This window comes from Passer domesticus, chromosome 2 (assembly GCF_036417665.1).
Source record: "Passer domesticus isolate bPasDom1 chromosome 2, bPasDom1.hap1, whole genome shotgun sequence".
Classification (NCBI taxonomy): Eukaryota; Metazoa; Chordata; class Aves; order Passeriformes; family Passeridae; genus Passer; species Passer domesticus.
In genome coordinates this window covers 50,715,053-50,736,661 of record NC_087475.1, presented here as the reverse complement: position 1 = coordinate 50,736,661, position 21,609 = coordinate 50,715,053, and the positions used below count along the sequence as shown (strand labels likewise).

General features: G+C 41.9%; 2 protein-coding genes and 1 long non-coding RNA gene across 7 annotated transcripts in view; 1 reads left to right on the top strand and 2 right to left on the bottom strand.

Moving 5' to 3' along the window:
- The window catches only part of TBC1D4 (TBC1 domain family member 4), a 99,867-nt gene extending 97,699 nt beyond the window's left edge, over positions 1-2,168 (bottom strand). For 2 of the 3 annotated variants that reach the window (XM_064408560.1, XM_064408561.1), the window contains exon 1: positions 1,417-2,168. In XM_064408560.1, the coding sequence (XP_064264630.1) occupies positions 1,417-1,878 (462 nt within the window). In that variant the 5' untranslated portion in view covers positions 1,879-2,168. The remainder of the gene's footprint in view (positions 1-1,416) is intronic. The other variant, XM_064408563.1, reaches the window with a different exon arrangement.
- On the top strand, positions 2,168-10,541 carry LOC135293905 (uncharacterized). Of its 2 annotated transcripts, none has more exons than XR_010356017.1 (3): positions 2,168-2,338; positions 5,799-5,876; positions 8,165-10,541. It is a non-coding gene; the product is annotated as an uncharacterized LOC135293905 (long non-coding RNA). The 2 variants fall into 2 exon arrangements; XR_010356016.1 differs by lacking the exon at positions 2,168-2,338 and adding an exon at positions 2,582-5,573.
- Positions 10,542-12,302: 1,761 nt separating this feature from the next.
- COMMD6 (COMM domain containing 6) lies at positions 12,303-19,815 on the bottom strand. 2 transcript variants are annotated; one of them, XM_064408569.1, is made up of 7 exons: positions 19,722-19,815; positions 19,471-19,529; positions 18,949-19,014; positions 18,699-18,775; positions 17,275-17,443; positions 16,030-16,182; positions 12,303-14,842 (listed from the first exon to the last, which is right to left on the bottom strand). In XM_064408569.1, the coding sequence occupies exons 1-7, from the start codon at positions 19,768-19,770 to the stop codon at positions 14,810-14,812; spliced, it is 606 nt and encodes a 201-aa protein (XP_064264639.1). In that variant the 5' UTR covers positions 19,771-19,815; the 3' UTR covers positions 12,303-14,809. The 2 variants fall into 2 exon arrangements, with proteins under 2 accessions (XP_064264639.1, XP_064264638.1); XM_064408568.1 differs by having other exon boundaries at positions 12,303-15,007; positions 19,722-19,814.
- Between the last annotated feature and the right edge of the window lie 1,794 nt (positions 19,816-21,609).

Below are 21,609 nucleotides of genomic sequence, written 5' to 3'. Positions count from 1 at the left end.
CACTGGAGTACTAGGGATTCACTATCTTAAAGCAAGATTGTTTTACAAACTTGTGGTACCAGTACAGACCTACCCCAGAAATAAATTTGATTCAGCATCTTCTGCCAACAGCATGAACCTTAGTTTGCCTCAGTCCATACCACCAAACTCCTAAAAGGACATTTGGGCTCCTCCCCGGCCAGATAATGATCCCCTCCATGCTCTTGCTGCATGCTCTCCTGGCAGAGCAAAACCCACAGCAGTTGCCAACAAGTTAAGCACAGTTACCTCCACTTGGGATACTGCCTGTCCTAAGCCTGTCCTTAAGCCACAGCTATGAACGCAATCTAAATGCCTCCATGCTCTCTCTGGAAGTGTGCTGGCTCAAATAAAAGTTAATATACTGAAAACTTTTCAGTAGTTTTCTTTATACTTCCTACCCTCCCCATTTAAGAAAACCCAAACAAAGAAACCCTAGTAGCTGTTCAGTACATGCAGTAAGTTAGCTATCTTCCAACTCCCAAGAGTTCTTCCTCCAGTTTGTGAAAACTGAGGAGAAGGTATTCTTATTCAACCAAAGGGCTATTATCAAATGGCCTTTTTCTTGCTGTCATCCTGCTAAATTAATTATCCAACCTACTTGTCCACCCACTATTGCTCACATACTCTAAACCAGAGAGAAAGAAGTCTGCTGCACATTTGATGTGTTAGCCAAAGCCGGCTAGATAGTCAGGAAAATACAATCTTACTGCTAGGTTTTTTTTCCAGTTGGCACTTTATCAAAAATGTCCCCACCCAAACCTAGCCTTGTTTGTAGCACTACTGCATATGCCTGAGCACGGCCAGGTGTCCTTAGCGTGACCCGTGAGCACAACAGGAGCCGCTGGTCACGAACCATCGTTTCTGTACCACGGGGGTCTGAGGAAAAGCTCCATCCTCCACTATCCCATGCCTGCCCAACACTGACAGCACCGCTGGGACGCTTTAACACAAATCCTGCCTCCTGATCGTGCAAAACCCTGATAGAGCAAACCGTGCCCTTGCCACTGAGCTGCCGCAGGATGCGAGGCCTCCCCAAGGAGGGTGGACCGGGAAGAAAGGGGCTCCATGTCGCCGGGCACTGCGTTCTGCAGAGCTGGTACCTCCGGCCTGGCAGGGGCTGGCAGGGCACCCCACGGCCAGGCGGGGCTCTGTGTCCCCTTTCCGCGGAACCCAAGGGCGCTGCGGCCGCCGGAGCTGGAGGGGCACACCGGGACGAGCCCGGTCAGCCCCGGGCGGGCGTGCGGAGGCTGCGGTCCCGCAGGCACCACCCTGCCCCGCTCGGGCACATCGGCCCCTCCACGGCTGCGGAGCGCAGCGCCTGGGGTCCCGCCCGGCGAGGAGAGGAGCCAAGCGGGGAGATCCCGGGCAGCGCCCCCGCCCCCCGTCCCCACTCGCCTGGTTGGGGTCGGTGGCCCGGAAAACGTGGCAGGCCATGGGGGAGTCAGGGTTGTCGGGCTGCGCCTTGATCAGGTAGGCGAAGTAGGTGAGGTCGTGGCTGTTGTGGATGAAGCGGGCGATGTGCTGCGCCTTGTGCTCGAAGATGAAGACGGCGGGCGCGGGGCCGGCGGCGGGGCCGGGGCCGGCGGGCACGCAGCGCAGCGTGGGCGAGCCCAGCAGCAGCAGCACCTCGCGGGCCGGCACGCCGCTGCCCGGGGCGCCGCCGGGCTCCTGCCGCTGCCCGCGGCGGCGGATCTCGGCCACCAGCCAGGGCAGCATGGGCAGCGTGGTCCGCCTATCCAGGCACGACGAACCCACGTACCACAACCTGAAGCGCTTCTCCCCCGGCGGCGCCGGCTGCGGCTCGGGCTGAGGCTGGAGGGGGTGGGAGAGCGGCTCGCCCTCCCCTGGCTTCTCCATGGCGAGTGTCGGGCGCAGGACGCGGGGCTCCGCGGCCGCTTCCCCCGGCGCCAGGTGCAGCCGGCGGGGCCTGCGCTTGGCCGGGGCCGCCGCTAAACGCGCATCCCGCCGGGCACGTCCCCTCCGCCGCGCCGCCTCCTGCCTGCCCGCGCGGGGTCAGCCCGCGGGGCGGGGAAGGACGGCAGAGACACCCCACTCCTCCTCCCCGTCCTCCACGCCCCGGGGCGGAGCGGCCGGGCTACGCCCCGAGCGGGCTCCGAGTCCCGGCCGCCCCCGGCTCAGCGCCGGGACAGCTCCGCCAAGCCGGGCACCAAAGGAAAACACAGCGAGCGCTCCGCTCCCTGTTCTGCCGACCTCCCTGCGGGTGCTGGGCTTTGCCTGCGGCTCGCAGCGTGGCTGGCCGTGAAGGGAGAGGCAGGAGGAGGAGATCCGCAAGGGGAGGAAGGTCGCCGAGAAGGAGGTGGGGAAGCTGCCGGGCCCGCCCCGTTTGCAGAAACTCCCGAGCGCTGTCTGAGTTGGTTCTGATTCCGACGAGTCGGGGAGTCGCTGGGGAGAAGGGTCTCGGCAAGGAGCGGAGTCCCGGGGCACCTCCCGCCTGCGGCGGCTTCGCTCCGACAGCCGCCTCTGCCGCGGCTGGTTCTCCCCTGCCAGGAGAGCAGCCTCCCCCGCGCTCTGCTGGGTCAAGAGTTTCATTACGGCTGATTTTAACTCTCCTTTTTTCCCCCCCTAAGCTTGTGTTTCCTCCTTGAGCTTTTAGTCGGGGGGTTTTCCTCGTCGCTATGGCGATAACATCTCTTGTCAACGACAAACCCGCCACATACTGTAGATGTTAGTACGAGTCTCCTCCACCTGGGAAAGCAGCTGGACAAGGCTTTGCCAGCCATGCAACATCCGTATCCTTTCGGTAATTGCCAATTGTAGCGACTGCCCCCCTGCTTAAATGTGTAGCAGCAGAGGTGGTGACTCCCTGTACACGTTGTTATGGCCACCGTTTTAACCCTGCCTACAAATAAAAAAATCTGTAGCTTGAGCTGAAGAGCTGCCCTGTGTAATTTGAGACTGCATGATTATTTGTGCAGAGAAGGGTCATGTAGCGCTCAGGTCACAGCCCACAGTGGTCTGAACTGACAAAAACTGCCGCATTTGCGGTATTTTTATACTGTTACAAACCATTCTGCTCATTTCCTGAGCAAACAATTTTGCTCTTTTTTTTTTTTTCCAGTTTAACCATCTAGTTTATGCATTCTGGTTTATCAGTTGTAATTTTTAATTTAATATTGTTGTTCGGTAAGACCTCAAATATATATTTTCTCTTGGCGTCCTACAAGCCTTAAGGGACATCCTACAAGGTCCCTTAGGACAGGGGAGCTAATGTAAAGTCTTCTGCAGGCTGAATATCTTCATATAAATATGAATGAGCTTTAATATGTGCCACATTTAAAACTGTGGCACATAGTTTTAAATGTGGCACATTTCCAAACTGACTGTTTCCACTTGATCATCTGAACTACACCGTTGTACAGTAGATTTTACAACCAGGATAATTAGAAGTATAATGGCCAAATTTTGTGGATCACAAGAATTTCTTCTCCTTCACTCTGCACAGTTAGTATTAACTCTTTGGCTGGGAATGATATTTAAGATTTCACGCAACAGCACTGCAGAATGACAATTTGCAAGCCTCTCACCAGTGCACCTGGAAGAAGAGCTATTTGTTTTCTGGCAGCAGTGCTGGCACTGGTTTAATGCTGCAGTGAGCTGCTCCTTTTCTGCCAGTTCAGTTCCGTGAGCCGCCTCTAATTTAAGTGACAGCGCTTATAGAGAGAGCGCTGCTGGCACAGAGGGAGCGGGAATGCCTGCTCGGGGCGAAGGGAGCGGCGCGGCCACTCGCCCCTTTTGGCCACGCTTGGTTACACGATTCATCTGGAGCGTGAAGCTGCCGTTCAGTCACTTGAGCACCAATTTAACCTACCTGGGAAGTGAACTAAACACTGGGCTTGCCCTAGAACAGTGGCAAAACCCCCTCGTACATTCTCCTGCGATTGTTTCAGATGGGATAATCATTAAATTACTCCAATGAAGCAGCCTAAGGGGAAGGCTGCAACTTACTGAATAGCTGCAGCTGCTTACCAACACCATCTCTGAGACTACTACATCCCTTCTGGTTTATGTTTGTATACAAACTACCAAAACCAGTTTGTGGAGACAGCCACCTAGGCTTTTAGGTGCTATGGCAATACAAATATTTAATAATAATCAGGAAACTTGAAGATGATAATGCAAACACAATAAAATAGCAAAAAAAATATTTTAAGCTATTACAGATGCCTTGATGTTCTCGTATCATACAAATGGAACAAGAAATCTTCACTTGAAGATGTTACAGAGCTTTGTTTTCAGTTGATAAGGTTGCAGTTCAATTACTGCAAATGATCAGGTAGAAATTAAATTCTAAAATGTGAAAAATGAATGTGAAATTCTTCATCTGTCACCATTGTGCCTGTTTTGTAAAGCAATTTGGTTTTTCCTTCTGTTGGGTGATTTGCATAACAGGGTATGATATCTGGTTATTTTGACTTCATTTATTTTTATTACTGAATTTTTTATACAAATCCCTTAGAAGATGAAATTAATTTATATAAATGCTACCACTAATATTTTAAGTACATTCAAAATCAAATTCTCAGATGTTAATCCAAAGTTTTCATGCTTTTCGTCTTGCTTCAGCTTTTTATCTCTATGATTCAATTCTTCATAGTAATCCCTTTTAGCTGTCCATTACTTTTATCCATTTACTTCATCATTTCTTATCATTTAATCTGCCTTACACTTTTTATCCCCTCACCTCATTAACAGTGTTTCAGTAGGAAGTCAGCTCTTTTGTTATGTAACTTTTCTTCTTAAAGTTGGTCCCTTTTTCTCATTTCTTTTCAGTTGTAAGATTTCATGTACCTTTAAGTTAAAAATTCCAATTTCTCTCATATTGAGAACAGTGCTCCTTAGCCCATGACATCTGACATGCCTCTCATGTAATTTCTAGTGTTTAAACTAAAATGGTAACAAAAGTATCTTTCTCTAATTATTTGCACAATCAGTTATGAATTAGCATAAAATATATAATCCTTATAGCTCAGTTAATAGGAATCAAAAACTTTGGGACAGAGAAGAAAGCAACTTTCCACAGTCCTTATCCACAGAGCTTTGAAAATACATGTCTGTCACAGACATATTTTATGAAAAATCATTTTGCTAGGATCTTTTCTTCTGAGAAGCTGGGAAGCTTCAGCTTCGCCATGTTTTGCTGCTTTGGAATGTGATTTGGAGAATTGTTTACCCAGTATGTGGAATTGTTTTTACTTGATGACGAATGATGGCCACCTGTGTCGAGGCTGTGAGCAGTCACAAGATTTTATTGTGATTCCTTTCCTTTTCCTTTCCAGCCTTCTGATGGATCCTTTCTCTCTATTCTTTTTAGTATAGTTTTAGTACAGCATTTTAATATAATACAATATAGTAATATAATAAATCAGCCTTCTGAAACATAGTGTCAAGATTCTCATCTCCTCCCTCGTCCTGGGACCCTTGAACACAACCACATGGCTGTTTGTGATGAAAGAACAGTTTCACCCCAGATCATCCCTAAGAGAAGAGTAAATGCAGCACCCCTGCCAGAGACATGACAGACAAAGTCACTGGTGAGGAGTTTTTTTTTAACAATTCCTTTTATTATTATCATTAGCCTTGGCCAAGCTTCTTGAAACAAACTGTAAAATCCAAAGGGAGCGCTCTATTGGAAGATCTGAAGTACATAAAGTACTATGGCCAATAATTGCCATAGTACGTGGTGCAAGTGAAACCAACCACAGACCCAATCAGTCTTTTCTGAATTGTTGATAACTTGCAATTGTTTTTTGTTCCAGACATATACATAAGATGCAAAACCTCTTAAAGTAAGGGATATTATTGAAGTGACCAAAACAAGATAAAGGTAACTAAATGTAAGTGCCTCTGAACATTTTGGATTTTATATGCTTGTCAATGGAGTACTACATGTAAAGTTATTTTTCCAAATAAAATGGAGAATGTATTTTCTTTCTGTTTATTAGAGGAAATATGTTTAGTTCTCCAAGACCGTACCTTGATAATATATGCTTTTTCTGCACATGGCACCACAGCAGCCATTTCATATATCATATCTGGGTCTTCATAGTCAGTGTTAAAGGATTTAGACCTGCAAAATGGTAAGCAACCACAGCTCTCAGTAACTTCTTAAGCAGCAAAGAGACCTCAGTATCTCACATGATCAGACTGTTAATTGCTAGTAATTATCCATCCCCTTAAGCTTTCTAGCCACAATTTTAATTGCAGAAAAAATATTAAGTTATTAGAGGAGCTGTAGGCTTGACTTTACACTCCCATAATTTATGCATAACTTCAGTCACCTTGGACTATTATTTCAGTAATACACCCTGAAGCTAGAATTGCTTCTGATTCAATTGCTTTTCTAAGAATGATGTCACTTAACTGTCTGGGAATTCAAGGTCTATTTCCATATTTACTTTATTGTTTTAGTTTAAACTAGGCATATTTTATTTTACTTTCAGATCACCTTTTTATATCTGAGATATAGGCATTTTTACTTTAAAAACTTTTACTTTAAAAACGTTTACTTTAAATGACCTGGTCTTATTTGAAGACTGTAATGAAATAACTTCTGGAAATACAATTGAAGTACTAGAAAATTCAGTAGACTGGACATATTACCAGGGCTTTAAGCTTTAGCTGCTAGAGAAACTCTGGTGCCTCTTCTTTTAAAGTACATAAAAAACCTTACTAGAAATAATGAAAATTGTATATTTTGCAGGATCTATAAAGGTTACAATAGTTTAAAATGCAATGCCCAAGTTTTGAGCAAGACATATTGGTCTTGCACAGATATGTCAATAGCGGAGGACAATTGCTGCAATTTGTAAACAATTAAAATTATGAAAAATTAATCTGATAAGAGGTAGATTGGTTTTAGTGTTTTCTTCTTAAATGGTACTAATCTTTTTTGATCAAAATGACAGATTGAATTTGTTCTGCCAACAAGACCCACTCCAAAACAGATTTAGGGGAACTGGAATGAGCAAAGTTCATAAGAAAATAATCCCTAGCTAGAAATTTTATAAACATCTCTAGAACTTAAAGCAACCTGGCACATTTTATGTCTGTGTTCAGTGTATTATTATTCAATTTAATGTAGCACTTATTAAGAGAGACTATTCATTAAATTATTATATTTCTCTTCAAAGATAAATTTGATTGGGGAAAGATTTTTACTTAAGTCATTTTTTCATATCACAATCATCCATGAACTTTCCAGCACAGAAGACTTTGAATCCAGTGAAGAACCACAATGCATTTTACTTAAAACTAAATTTTAATCTGGAGTCCTGTGTGATCACAGCATCTTTCCATGAAGAAGTATTTGAAATTTGTTGGGTTTTTTGGTTTTGTTTTTTTTAATAGGGCCCTGCCCTCCCAAACTGCATCACATCAGCTCACTAGAATCCCTGTTGTTGAGGTAATACTAAGTTTGGTAACTGTCAGCAGCTCAGATCAGCTGCAAAGCTAGTTATTGCAGGAAATAGAGCAACTTCTGCAATATTCCCTGTTATTTCTTTTGTAAAAAAGGAGCCATTTACTTCTCTACTACTCCCCAGCCACTGCAGTAAAAGTAACATACAAAAAAGGAGGAAGAGATGAAGTACTGCAACTGCTGGAATCTTCTTCTCTATCCTTAACAATGCCTGCTACATCTACCTCATTTGTGATATGGAAGGGATCCTGGTTCACTCCAATTCTCTAGCAATGGGAACTAAGACAGAATTTCTTGTCATTGCCAAAGCTAAAAGGAACATATTGATATTATTTCACAAATATATTATTACTAAGGATGAACCACAGGCTAGAAAGGTTAGCAAATCTGGAGTAGAGTGCAGAAATAACATGGAAGATGCTTTGGAAGGCAAGAGTACTCCAAAGGGCACAAATTATGTCTCTTCAAGAGGAAAATGCAAAGACCATTATGACTTCAAGTGTACCACTATTGAAGTATTATTTCAGCTTCTCCACTTCCTACTATATGTGTGGTAAAAGAAGATACAACTTAGCATGAACAGCAGGGCACGAGTAGGCCCAACACAATACCAAGAATGGTGCCAGTGTAGCTGCTAACATTAAAAAAAAAGAACAGATGGGAACTCCTTAATCCTCTTTCTCATCGTCCTTGACTCTCTCCTAGGTAAATCGACATCTGTTGTCTTGACTCTGTTGGCTGCTGAGTATCTCTCATCTCCCCACATTCCCAACTGTGAGAAGCAGCATGGCACAGCACACCCGGGATTCATGCCAGACATGCACTTACAGTCCTCATTTTAAATGTAAACTCCAGTACCATTCTCAAGCTTCATGTCTGGTTGCAGCATCCAGGACTTCCCTGCTCACAAGCATCACTGGGAAGGAAGCCTGTCTTGCTTTCATTTGGGCAAGTTCCAAGATGAATATTTTTTTAAAAAACACCTGTAAACTGACAAAGACTCAGCAGTGATGACATTCATGGGGAACAGAAAAATTCTTTTCAGCTTCAAAAATACCAAGAACATCTGAAAATTACTTTTCAGATTCAGAGGCAATTCACAGGGGAATTCAGCACCCAGGTCACTTTCAGTGGAATTCCTAAATGGAGCACAAATACACTGATCACTTTATCAGTGTATTTGTGCCACATTTAGGAATACCACTGAAAGTGGCCTGGGTGCATAACAGAAAAGTGGAAGAATAATTTTAGAGTGGTCAAACAACATGAAAACCTTAGACAGAGAAAAGCAAATGCTTTTTTTATTGTTAAGATACAGATCTAGAAAAATCTCCTTGAGAGATGTATAAACAGGGAAAAGAGTAAAATGAGAACAGTCCCCAAATGCAATATGATACTATTTGAAGACCAAGTATAATGCAAAAATGTTAGTATAATTAAGTTACAGATGTAAACTGCTGCAAATATTCAGTGTATCATATGTATTCTGTTATCATTAAAATGCTGAATGTTATTTAACTGGAAATCTTTGTGCTCATCTTGCTAATTAAAAAAGAAGTTAGTTTGTTTCTCTACAATGTAAGAAGTAGGATGGAAGTTATGGCAACATGAATTTATAGTTTCAGATCAAACTACAGAGAGGAAGAAGCCAGAAGTCCTTATCCCATAGCCAGACGTGCTGCCAAAGGATTGCTGTGAGGCGAGACTGTATGTGGCAGTGCCACCTGGTGACTGATGCTGGGACAAAGTGCTCTGGAATTATTATCTAGCACAGACTTATTGTATGAAATAATAAATTTTCCTTACTTTTTCAAAGCTCATTACGTGAAGTGCAAAACTAACATTGAAACTTCCAATTTATATAAATGTAACAATATGTGTAACATAAAACACTGACAGAATATTTGGAAACTATAGTACTTACACAAAAGATTCTCGAAGTAGGGTAGCTTTGTAATTAGCCACAGCAGGTAAATGCAGTTTAGGGAAGAGAAAACCCAGAAATACTAAAATTAGCCTTCCTTCATGGAAAAGATCAGCCATCTCAGCTTCCTTATTTTCTCAATGACACAAAGTCATACATAATTAAGAGATATATCCCAGTATCTCAACTAAATGCCATGTAATTTCTCCACCTTCTCTCAGAAAAGCCTTGGAAACAAGAATCAGGAAGTCTTTCTAAGCACCCAGGACTGGGTATGAGGAATGCTGAGTATCATCCTTCTTACTTGTGCTGGTATTAGCTAGGGAATAATTCCTGGTAGGGGGCTGGTTTGGATTTGTACTGGAAACATTGTTAATAGTAGAGATGTTTTTTTTGTTGCTGAGCAGTGCTTACACAGAGCCAAGACCTTTTCTGCTTCTCACATCACCCCACCAGTGAAGGGGCTGGGGGTGCATGAGTAGTTAGGAGAGGACAGTTGGGACAGCTGATCCCAACTGACCCAAGGGACATCCAATACCACATTGTGGGAACTCAGTACATCACTCCGGATGTCCAGAGCTACCGAGACAACCCTTGGGGGGCTCGGAGGCCCTGGAATGTTGCCAAAAGTACCTGGTGGCTTGACTTTGATCCTTTTAAAGAAATGACACCTGAAGGTGAGGAAATGAGAGAATTTCAGGTCTGAATGGTGACAGGATGTTATTCACTTGCTAGAACTTGAGTTATAATGCACTGTACAGGGGGGTTTTATGTGTTGTACAGGGGGGTCTAGAACTCTGTGCATGGATCAGGAGTCCCAAGATGGAGGAATTTGGGCGTGCCCTGTCCTTCTTCTTTCTTCTCCTTGGCATCCATGTTCAGGATGATGTTGGCATGTGTGGATTGGTTCATAGAAAGAGTACACTTGCCAACAAGGGCAGAAAGTATTGGGAATTAAAGGTAAATATCTAATACGTAGTTTTCATTATAAAAGAGACAACCGCCTCGTGGGCGGGGGAGAGTGCCTTTGGCTGTCCTGCTGATCAGACCTCGGCTGGACAGACAGAAAATCTTTGTAGATAAGAAATAATAAACTCGACTGAAGACCTAAAAGCAAGAGTCCAGACTCCTTCTTCGAGAGCGCGGCCTACCCAGAACCACTTTTTCCTGTGCTGGGGCAGAGACAAGTAACAGCCAACCCCGGCACCACATGACATCATGCTCAGTCTATAAAGTGGGGGAAAAAGGGGGGAACAGTTGGAGTGATGGTGTTTGTCCTCCCAAGTAACCACTACACAGGATGAGACCTGCGTCCCTGGGGATGGCTGAACACCTGCCTGTACTTGGCAAGCGGGGAATGAATTCCTTGGTCTGCTTTGCTTGCCTGTGCAGCTTCTGCTTTACCTATTGGACTGTCTTTATCTCAACCCATCAGTTTTCCCTCTTTTACCCTCCCAACTGCCCCTGTCATCCTCAGCAGGGGGACTGAGCCAGCAGCTGTGGCGTGCTTGGCTGCCAGGTGGGGTTAAACCACAGCACCTCATACGCTGAAGAGCCAAGAGCAGATCTGTATGAGTGAGTATGGACACTGTGCAATAAAAGCAAAAGTAAATGAAGTATTTGGCCAAAATTTCACAGTGACAAGCAAAGCCAGTTATGAGCTGGCTGAGCCTCAGGAAGGAAGCACTGGAACAGCATACCAGGCAAGCTGAGGTCAAGGCACTCAGGCCAGGTACTGACCTGCACCAATCCAGCTTCCAAATTAAGTGAATGCCTAGCAAGTTATCAGCCCAACCAACAGGTATGTAGCTGTACCATGATCAACCACAGAATCTTGGAGAGGACCAGAAACTGCTCAGTTTTAACTGTTTCCCCCTGCCCCCCACAGTCCCCAGCCATTAGTAGAGGTTTTTCAGATACGGCATTTTTTTTCTCTGCAAGTAGAGCAAAATGACTCAACAAATGTTTTTGTGTTATTCTAGTACCTACAAGGTCTTAACAGAACCACCCTGCATGCCTCTGCAAAGGAGTGGAAATTACCCTCTCATTACACCTACAGCCAAGAGGGTAATAAAACACTCAAACAGAGCAAACAGGAAAAAGAAATATTCTTCCCCCAATTTATCACCTCTGTACCTTTGTTTTTAATTCATCCAAGGCAACATGTCTTCAAGTGTTCAAATAGAGTGCAAAGGCTTAAAAGGGGAAAGGTAAAAAATAAAGAGGGTGGGCTCACAATGAACAGGAAGGTCAAAATGTGGTTAAAGAAAGGCAGTACAATTTTACAGAAGTAGAAACAGACACATGCTTTTACTTGGCCTAAGTGTGCAGAAGCTAAATATATGAAACACTAATGCACAGACATAGTTCAGCCATTTGTGCACTCCTTCTGTGGAGCTTTCTAAAAAATAGCTTTCTGCAAGTGTGCAGATGTGTTTGAACTGTATGGAAAAAAAAAAGAGTCATGTAATGAAGACAACAGTCATGTCTAGGCCATTCCTTCATTATTCCCTCCCCTGAATTTTTTGACTTTTTGACCCCACCCCCCTTCCTTCCTCCTGCTCTGTTGTAGGCAAATGTTGGAAAAAATAAAATGTTTACTTGTCTCCTAAATACAGTTAAGGAAAGAAAATCACTTGAATGTAATTTCCTGCAGAACTCCATTTATCTCACATGTCCTCTGTCTTTTCCTGGTTCAATACAACATTTTGTCTAGCTTTCAGTAATTGATAAAAAGAGTCCTTGCAGTTACCCATTAACTCCTTGGTACCCCATCACAGAGAGACTCCATATGTCTGATCTTCATCCCAATTTAGTAAGGAAAGAAATTTAGTCATTGTCTAGTCCTAAAATTTACTCATTGCAGTATTTAAAAGACAGACTTCCATGCTGCAGGCTTAAAACAAAACACAGACCAGCTTTGTCTTTATTACCTACATGTTTAATCACTGTCTGTGGATTTACAAAAATATTCATGTTATACAATCTCTATTAATCAACAATTAGAATTAGGAACACACAAGGACTCCTGATTTTCTTTGAAAAGATCTGGATTCTGCACATATAGACAAACAAATCACCAGCTTGTTTGGACATATTAGTATTGCTACCCCTAAAACTTAAGTTTTTTGTTTGGTTTCCTTTTAATAAAATACTTAATTCTTCCATTACTCAGTAGAGGAACTCCTGCTGATAGTGATCAGGACACATTTCAAGAGTTTGAGTACACAGCCAACTTTAAATCGTAACTCTGAAAATTCTCAAGATAGTAAATTAGTACAGTATACATGTCCAAGCATCTTCCAGCCAGAATTACAACATGCTGGAATTCAGGGACATTTAAAAAAATATTCATCAATACTTCTAGAATATCTGACTTGACAAAATAAAAGTCTTTACAAAGGCTGACAACTTTCTCCTCTTGCTGATGGAGCAAGCAAAAATGCTAACTGGTAATGCTAACCTTCCTCATTACCTTCCAACATCTACTAAATTGTTAAGACATGATTAACTAAATCTTCTTTTCCATGCAGTTCCAATGAAGGCACAAGTATTTCCCACTAAATGAAGAATTTATGTGCATTAGAACACAGAGGAAGTTATTTGTAAGGCTCCAGCTTTACTAAAAAAAAAAAGACAACCTTATTTTGTTCTGGAACTCTTGCATTGATGTAAAACAATTAATTCACTAGGCCAAAGCATGACAATGTTTTCCAGTTATAGCAGCCTTACACTTCAACTTCTGCAAAGTAAAACACAACAACAAAAGAAATCAGCTGCTCACGTCACTTTTCCATACACATTTGTTTGCTCTATCCTTCAGCCCTGAGCCCTTCCAGAGAGACAAGGGAAGAGGCAAACACGGAGTGCGCTCCCAAGAGCATTTTGTGACACCACACTAGGAGGGTCCCAGAAAAGACCAATCTGCTCTCCCCAGCCACAAAGCAGACAACTGACTTCAACCAGCATAAACAAAGTATTATCCAGATCCATGGTCATGGCCAAAAACTTTTGTCAAAGCCAACACTTTTCACTTATTTGGGCTTCTAATAAATTCCAAGTACTGTTTTTAAGCATCATTCATAATGCCTAAAATATGGGCATTCCTGAAAGGATTGTAGCATATGCAGCATGCACGATGTGCTGCAATTTTCATAGCACAAAAAGGCAGCCATAACCTGCATCAATGACTTTCAGCCAGCTCTTAAAAATGTTAATTTAAAAAACAGATTTGACTTAGAAAGATAGAGTAGATGTTCAAATTTTAAGTGGGCCTGAAATCATTTGAGAATCTGTCCCAGCAAAACTGGTACTCAGTCCCTGCCAGCCCAAAGTTGAAGCAGCAACTTCAATTTGCTTATCAGTGTGAATTATCTCTCCTCAGATTTACTTGTTCTACTACACCACCAGCACATCTGGAGATGCAACAGTATTACTTTCATTACATCCCACAATATTTGCAGTGTGTTTTGTTTTATGGAATATTCAAGGAAAAAAATTAAGAGGCAAGCATGCAAACACATTAGATTAAACACTCCCCTTTAGAAATGCCCATATTCTTCAATATCAAAGTCAAAATTTAGTTGGTTAGGACACCTTCTTAGGGCAAGCATGCAGAACACAGTCCAGTGGATGCCTGTTACAATGCAACACACAAAGAAAACTTTTAGTGTGGTCCTTTCTCTGATGTGCTTGGCTACCTCTCCAGACTGAATTTTCAAGTTTTCTCTTGACTTTTCTAGTTCAGAGGTTGAAGTGAGGTAACTAAATCAATATTTTAATTTAATTAGAAAGAAGACTGCTGACCAAAACATCAAGCAGAATGCCACAGATTAACAATGGATGACATGAAAAAACAGAAACCCATTAAAATACTTTTGAATTAATTTGCCTTTCTACCTTCATGTAAAATTAGCCTCTGGGCTTCATTTGAGAGAATTTTGGGTCTCTGAAAAAACTTAATGCATTAATTCAGTCTTTATAAGCCTAGGTGGTGGGAAATAAATATTTGAAATCAGCAAGCTGTTAGGACAAGTACAGTCTCCAGTTATTAAGACTGGAAGCCAAATCTGCAAATAGCTGCAATCAACTACCTGACAATGCTATTCTTCAAGAGTAGATGTATGCTTGTAACTTCATATTCTCCTTTTATGTAATACTACTGTTGAGTCCAAGCCCATCCTAATTTTACAGATAAAAATATTAACATGGGATTTACACTTCTCAGTATCTTCCTAGTCAACATTTTCAGGTGTCTTTATGCACTACAGAATAAAGTGTGCAGTTTCTTATGCGGGTATTAGGAAGTCTACAGAGATGTTTCTCCATACACATCCCCATCTTCTGTCTACCAAGATGAGCAAAGCTGGACACGATTCCACAAACACTGCAGAGCTGACTTCAAGTAATCAAAAGTGAAGAAATCTTCACAGCAATGCAAGGCTGATGCTGATCAACTCCTGTCAAGAAGACAAAGATACATACCTTGCTGAACAATGGCACTTTATTCCCTATGCAGAACGGAAAGTTTACTTGCTCTTCCTCCAACATGTCACTGGAAATAAAAGTTCCCCTCAAACTGTTTCAAGAACAGATGCCATTTCCTTGAACTGTCTGAAGAAGTTCTAAAAAGCAAGAATTGGGACAAATTTCAGTTGCTCAAAGAACAGCTCAAACTTCAGTTCAAACGAGCGTGTTAGACAAAAAATACTGTCCATATTTCTCACTTTCAATGTGCAGCTTGAACTGAAAATAGCTGCTTTTCTTTCTGTGGGTTGGTTGGCATTTGAACACATTAACTATGAAACCTACAAAGGTGATGCCTTATTAGCATGGGCTTGCCTATTAATAGCAAAAAGATGCTACAAAAGAAGAAATACAAAGTAGCTCCCAAGCCATAAAAAATAATAAGAAACCCACTTTCTCACACAAATGTTTCTATTCCCAACTGAAATAATCTAGACTTTTCAAATGTAGCATTCATTTCCTGAAGTAGCTGAACAAAAATTATTAAAAAAGGCTTCAACCAGAATAAATACAACATTTCACAACACCCAAGGATTCAGAATATCCTTCTCAAATTTCTGTCAATCAAATTCCAAGAATCTATTTAAGTTTGAATGATATTCTAGGTGATATATTGACCCTTTAAATAGGAATGACAATACAAGGGACATGTTTATGCAAAACTAAAGTTACATAAATTCATAGATGGAAACACAGCAATTAAGAGTCAGTGGTGATAAAACAGACTGATTTCCATTCCTAATCATTAGCAATTGTTAGGCTTAAGCCAAGTTTTAGATTTTGAGGCTGGAGAACAGCTCCGTAGATCAAAAAACATTCTATGAACTTTTAATAGGGCAGAATGATAGCTGGCAAGCTCTGAAAGATTTTATGTCTTTGGATGTTAGTTTATTTGTAAGAGAAATGATCAATTACTGCTAAATTAACATTTTCAGCTAAATGAGGTAGAACTAAATACTATGAAGTAAGTATTCTGTGTTTTAAACAGTTATTTAATGCTTCCTGTTTGCATGACTGTACGAGTACACAAACATATGCATCAGGGTATACAGCTGACCCTCCCAACAGTGGCACTGTTGTTTTTAGGAGACTGAACATTCAAGTAACACTCACGACAGACCTTGAACTGTGGGATCGTCATTTCAAAAGACTTGTCTGTTATTTGTCCTGAAGGGTCTGCCACTGTTAGTGTCACTGTGACATACGGGTACTTCAGAGACCTGCAGGTGTCAGAGCTCATCGCAACTCCCAGTTTCCATTTCATATCTACAAACTACAAGGATGAAAATCATTGGAAATAGTGTCACAGACAGAGATCTACCCACCATGGCTATTCACTTGGAGGGACAGTTCACAGACAATACAGGACATCTAGAGATCTTATCCAAATAGAAAACAAACATAAACATTTAGATATTATTGTGACTACAAATCACCTGCCCTTCCCTTGAATGGTGAATAAATAAGTAATTTAATAAGTTATTTCACTTTATCTGTTTTCCTTATTCAAGTACAATCAACAGGCAAGTACACTCTTAAAATTCTACTAAGAGGAGCATAAGCCACAGAGTTGACCCAGTTTGTATATCAGGCATGCGGGGTTTTGTCGTGTTTTCTTCTTTTTAGAAGCTTCTAAATCAGAAGTTTCTAAGTCTAAACCAAATAATTCAGAATAGCAATACAGAGAAAAATTATGGCATGTCATAATTATATTTTAGATAAATCAAAGTATATAACAGATACATTTCAGACAAGTAAGTTATAATTTTTAGCCTGTCATGAAGAAGAGCCTTTAGAAGTTCATATCAAGCCTCCGAAAAAGATTGTCCATTCCTAATTCTATACTCTTTTAAACTGCTGTCAGAAAAAAAAATCTTAAAACATAAACAGATTGCTATTTTTTCAAGCAAAAAAGGGAATGCTGGAAACTGACAGAAAGCATCTTTAAAAATAATGTTTAAATTTAAGGGACACAAAGAATTAGCAGTCAAGTGCTGGTGTTAACAACTTTAAAGAACAATTTACACTTAAAACAGATTTCTATAATGAGCCAATGCAATAGTCTGCCAGACTGACTGCCATTCATCTTCCCTAAGAGTATTACAAAACATGAATTTTTAAAAAGGTAGAAAATGTGACTTTATCATCCAAACAATACTAATAGAAAACTGTTCAGCATGCAGACAACCTTTATTGTATATGCTGCTTTATCTGAGTAGGTATTTGGCAACAGGTAAATGTGCACACAGGAAGGAAAGCTTTCAGCAGCCTATCTACCTCTGCCTGCCTGACAACACACACAGTGAGACACTGACAGTTCTGAAATGTTCACCATCAGCTCAGCTGCACTTTATCCTTTAGTTACCTGCCCCACTGTGGCCGTATTTCTTGCATCTTCTGACAGAGCAATGGCTTTGCCCTGCTCATTCCACACGTGACGAATAACTTGAACCGCGTGTTTTGGCAGAGTGCTGACACCACTGCCCAAGGTGGTGACGAGTTCCTCAGTAGAGAGGTTGTTTCTGGCTGCTGTGCTATAATAGATACATCAGAGATCACTGCATCAATTTCATTCTACACCAATTTAATACAATTCCTCGTTTCACCCCAAAGAGACAGCTTTTATTTCTACTTTATGTGTACTTCAAAACAATTCAGCAGCCCACGATTACTTTTTTTTCAGAACATTACTGATCTTCTGTATCCATGTGCAAAAAACAACATGACCTTAATATGTCTTAACATGCAGAGGCCTAGCTTTGCTGGGCTGGCACAACATCCTACATCAAACCAAAATAATCACAGCCTCCAAGTACTGCAGCAACTGGAAGAAGAAGGCACAAGTCAGTGACCCATGTGTGCGCAGAGCAGTTAAACAGTATCATTACTTTAGAAACAAATCAATTTAATTAAACACTCAGCAGGTGGAATTCAAGAGCCGCCAAAAGTAAGGAATTCTAGGTCATGGTATAATGGGCACTAACAGGTGTCAAATGATGACATGAACCCAACTGGAAGGCAGCAAGTCTAAAGGAAAACTGCCTCTTGATTTCCTCTACAGAAACAAGTAAACAAAAAATCCTACTCTGTTTGCTCATGCAGGTTTGCTCCTCTTAAAGAGGCATTAATACAAGAGAAAGTGAGTTGGTCCTCCAAGTGGCATGGTTGAATATAACTTCAGACATTCTATTTTATAGACAGAAAAGTAGTATTTTAAATTTCTACTGATCTATTTTCCTGAATTGTATTAATGTTACATAAAATGTTTAGATACTAGATATTAAAAGAACAAGCAAGATCTGGAAAATTTTATCTTTCTAAAAATAGAAAAAAATATCAACTAAAAATACTACCTAAAAACTCAACTCCTGGCAGAATGCAATATTATAAGCTCTGCATCCTTCAAAAAGGCACCAATGCTGTTTTCTGATCTCCAAGAAACAAGTTTTTAAAACACACTTTTTCCAGGCAAAGGCCCAGCTGACTTAGCTTTAAAAGTGAGCTTAACTTCCTCTATCTTGCCACTAGTTCTAGGCCTTGCAGACAGCATCTCGGAACCATTTCCTCTTTTTATTTTTTAAGTACAAAAAGTGATACTATACATTAAGTAACTACACTTTTTAATGACACCAGCTATGCCCAAGCGTTCTTTTCCGTGTACTGAGACTTACAACTTTTGCCCCTTTTCCAAATCAGTTCATTTATATTTGATATGACTTTTCAGTACCACCATTAAGTTGTGATGGAAGGAAAAAAGACACGGTGCAAAGTAAATTATTTTGTGCTTACCTAAACAGAAATGAAAGAGTGTTAGCTACTTTTGCCAGGTCACCAATATTAATGTCAACCCCCGATGTTTGAATTCTCTAGAAATAGAATGTTCAAAGAATTACAAATAATAAATTATGCATTAGTAAAAGCATTTATGGATATACAAACACACAAGAAACCCCACATCAAGTTGGGAATGCTATCCCAGCAGGGGAGTATTCTAATAGCAGGTACTATTCTGATCACAAGAGCTGGTGTGCCAACTTACCTGACACAATTCAGATGTATTTATACCTGGGATCTTATGGTTCAGATGTTGAATTATTTGCTCACACTGTGAAAAAAGCATATTTGAAGACATTGTTGATACAAAAATGGACAAAAAGAGTGAAGGCTGCAAAGTAAAGATTGAAGTAATTGCAGTTACTGATTTTAAAATCAGCACTTGATTTTAAAATTAAGACTTTAGTTTCTACCTCACTATTGCTAATTAACACACCAGTTTCATATTAACTGTTCAAGCATACACTACAGTAACCCAAATGTTTTTTAGACCAGTTACCTTGATATATCATTTAAATGACAGGCAAAAATAGATGTTTAGAAGTCTTCTGTGATAAAAACATAAATCAAATCCATTACTTTTAACAGGACTGATCTGTTTTATGAGTCAAGGTACCATATACCTAAGGTTCCCTTTAAAGCACACAAAAACCAGAAAAGAGCTTAAGAAAAAGGGCTTCCCGGAGTGCTAGAAGCCCTTCCCCATCCCATTTACCGCCCTACTCACCAGCTCTGCAAAAAAGTCTTGAGGTATTAAACGAATCTTGTCTGCTGCACCACCACCATCTGAAAAACAGCAGCGATCAGAAGCACACACCTAAATAAAGCGTTACAGCAATAAATCCGATCTTTCTCTGAAAAACGCCTAGGCCACCATGCACGCATTAACCTCCGTTGAACTCAATCAATTTTAGCCTGCATGCCCCTCAGGAAAGCCCCGGCTACCCGAGCCCCCACGGCGGGTCGCCCTGCCCTCACCCAGCGCCCCCAGCGCCGCGGCCAGCGCGCCCGCCGAGCCGCCCGCCATGGCGCCGCGCGCCCGCCCAGCCCCGCTTCCGCCACACAGCGCTCGCCGCGCTGATTGGCTCCGAGCGCCCCCAGAGCGAGGCAGCGGCAGCGGCGCCGCGCTGATTGGCTGCGGCGCGGGGAAGCACGCGCTCGTCCCGCCCCGCGGCCGCTGCCCCCGCCCTCACGGAGCGGGAGGCGGGAGCGGCCGCGGGAGGGTGGGAAGGGCCGGACCGCCCCGGAGAGAGGCTCGCTGGGTTGGCGCAACACAGTGTTCGCTGACAGGGTTTTCGTGGTGGTCGTTGTCAAAGGCGCAGGTACGCAAAGCATAGAACCACAGAATGCTAAGGGGTTGGAAGTGGCCCCAGAGATCATCCAGCACACCTCCCCCTAGACAGGTTGCCCCACCCAACCTGATCTCGAGCATTTCATGGATGGGATATGCACAACTTCTCTGGGCAACACATTCCAGTGCCTCAGCACGTTTACAGTGAAGAATTTCTTCCTAATATCTACCCTAAATTTCCCCACTTTCAGTTTGTACCCACCCATTCCCCCTGGTCCTGTCACTACATTTCCTGAGGAAAAGTCCCTCTCCGGCTTCCATGCATGTCCCCTTCAGACAGTGAAAGGTTGCCATGAGGTTTCCACGACTTTTGTTCCCTGGGCTGAACAGCTCCAGCTTCCTCAGCCTGTCTTTGCAGGGAGCTGAAACCTGTCCTGTGTGCGTGTTCCACACAGGGTAACTCGGTGCCGAATGACCTTGCTTTGTGCAGCTGAACTGTGGAATCAGCCCAGACGCCTTCAATAAACTGTGTGGTTTGGGGGCGACTTGTGCAGGTAAACTTGTGTAGGTAAACTTCAGCTTTATGGGGAAATAACCACCTTTTGTAAAACTACAAACAGGACTGTGTTCAATAAGCATTACATACTGATATTAATGAAGTTTGGACTAAGGCAACATTAACCCTTCCGCAGTTTCACTTCAAAATAATATTTTTACACTTCTCTAGTATCAGTTTTACATTTGCTTTTAGCCTTTTTAATATGTATAGAGAGAATAATGTTATAATCTCAGTAGATCTATTCTGAGACTGTGACAGTAGTAAATCATAACTCGTCCCACAGTAGTGCTGACTAAATCTATGTATTTTCAGCAAGTGTTAATGAAAGAATTGATGCTTATATGACTTTGATCTAAGTTACAAAGTGCTTATATAGCTTGAGTTATGAGATATCAATATAACCTAAATCATGACTTTTTGTATATCAATATAACTTGATATATCTATATAACCATAATCATTACTTTTTTATGTCTATATAACCTGAATTATAGCTTTTTTTTTTACCATGTAATGCTAGTATATGGTTAACTAGTTGCTTGATGCTGAATAGACAAAAAAAAAAAAGAAAAAACTCACCAAGTGGGTAGCTTTAGACATTAATAAGTATAGTATTAATGAAAAAATTGGCTAGTACAAAGCCAATTAGCCACAGAACAAAGAATTTAGGCCGGTTCAGACCAGACAGACCAAGGAACACCACAACTGTGCATGCTCCAAAGACAAAGCTGAAAAGTTAACAAAGCTGAAATATGAAGAAGACCTTGGAAGCCTTCATCAAAGACCCCTGATGACCCCCAAACTGGGGAGACGCAAAAGAACGATCTAATAACCATGAGATCACGCTGTGTAAAATAGTTCTGGCGTGTATGTGATGATGTTGTAGTGACACAGTGACACTAAGCAACATTTACTGTATAAATACACCGCAGCACTTGACAAAGGGGGGTGAGTTAGATGGAGAAACCCCCCTCACCACCAGCTCTGCAACAAACAAATACCTGCTCTATAGACAT

Excerpts from the sequence above, each read along its gene's own strand:
- COMMD6 (XM_064408568.1), bottom strand. The coding sequence starts at position 19,770 with ATGGCGGGCGGCTCGGCGGGCGCGCTGGCCGCGGCGCTGGGGGCGCTG. Across the intron at positions 19,530-19,721 it reads CGCGGCGCTGGGGGCGCTGG|ATGGTGGTGGTGCAGCAGAC; the intron begins GTGAGGGCAGGG and ends GCTGTTTTTCAG. Across the intron at positions 16,183-17,274 it reads ATACGGCCACAGTGGGGCAG|TTTGTAGATATGAAATGGAA; the intron begins GTAACTAAAGGA and ends TCATCCTTGTAG.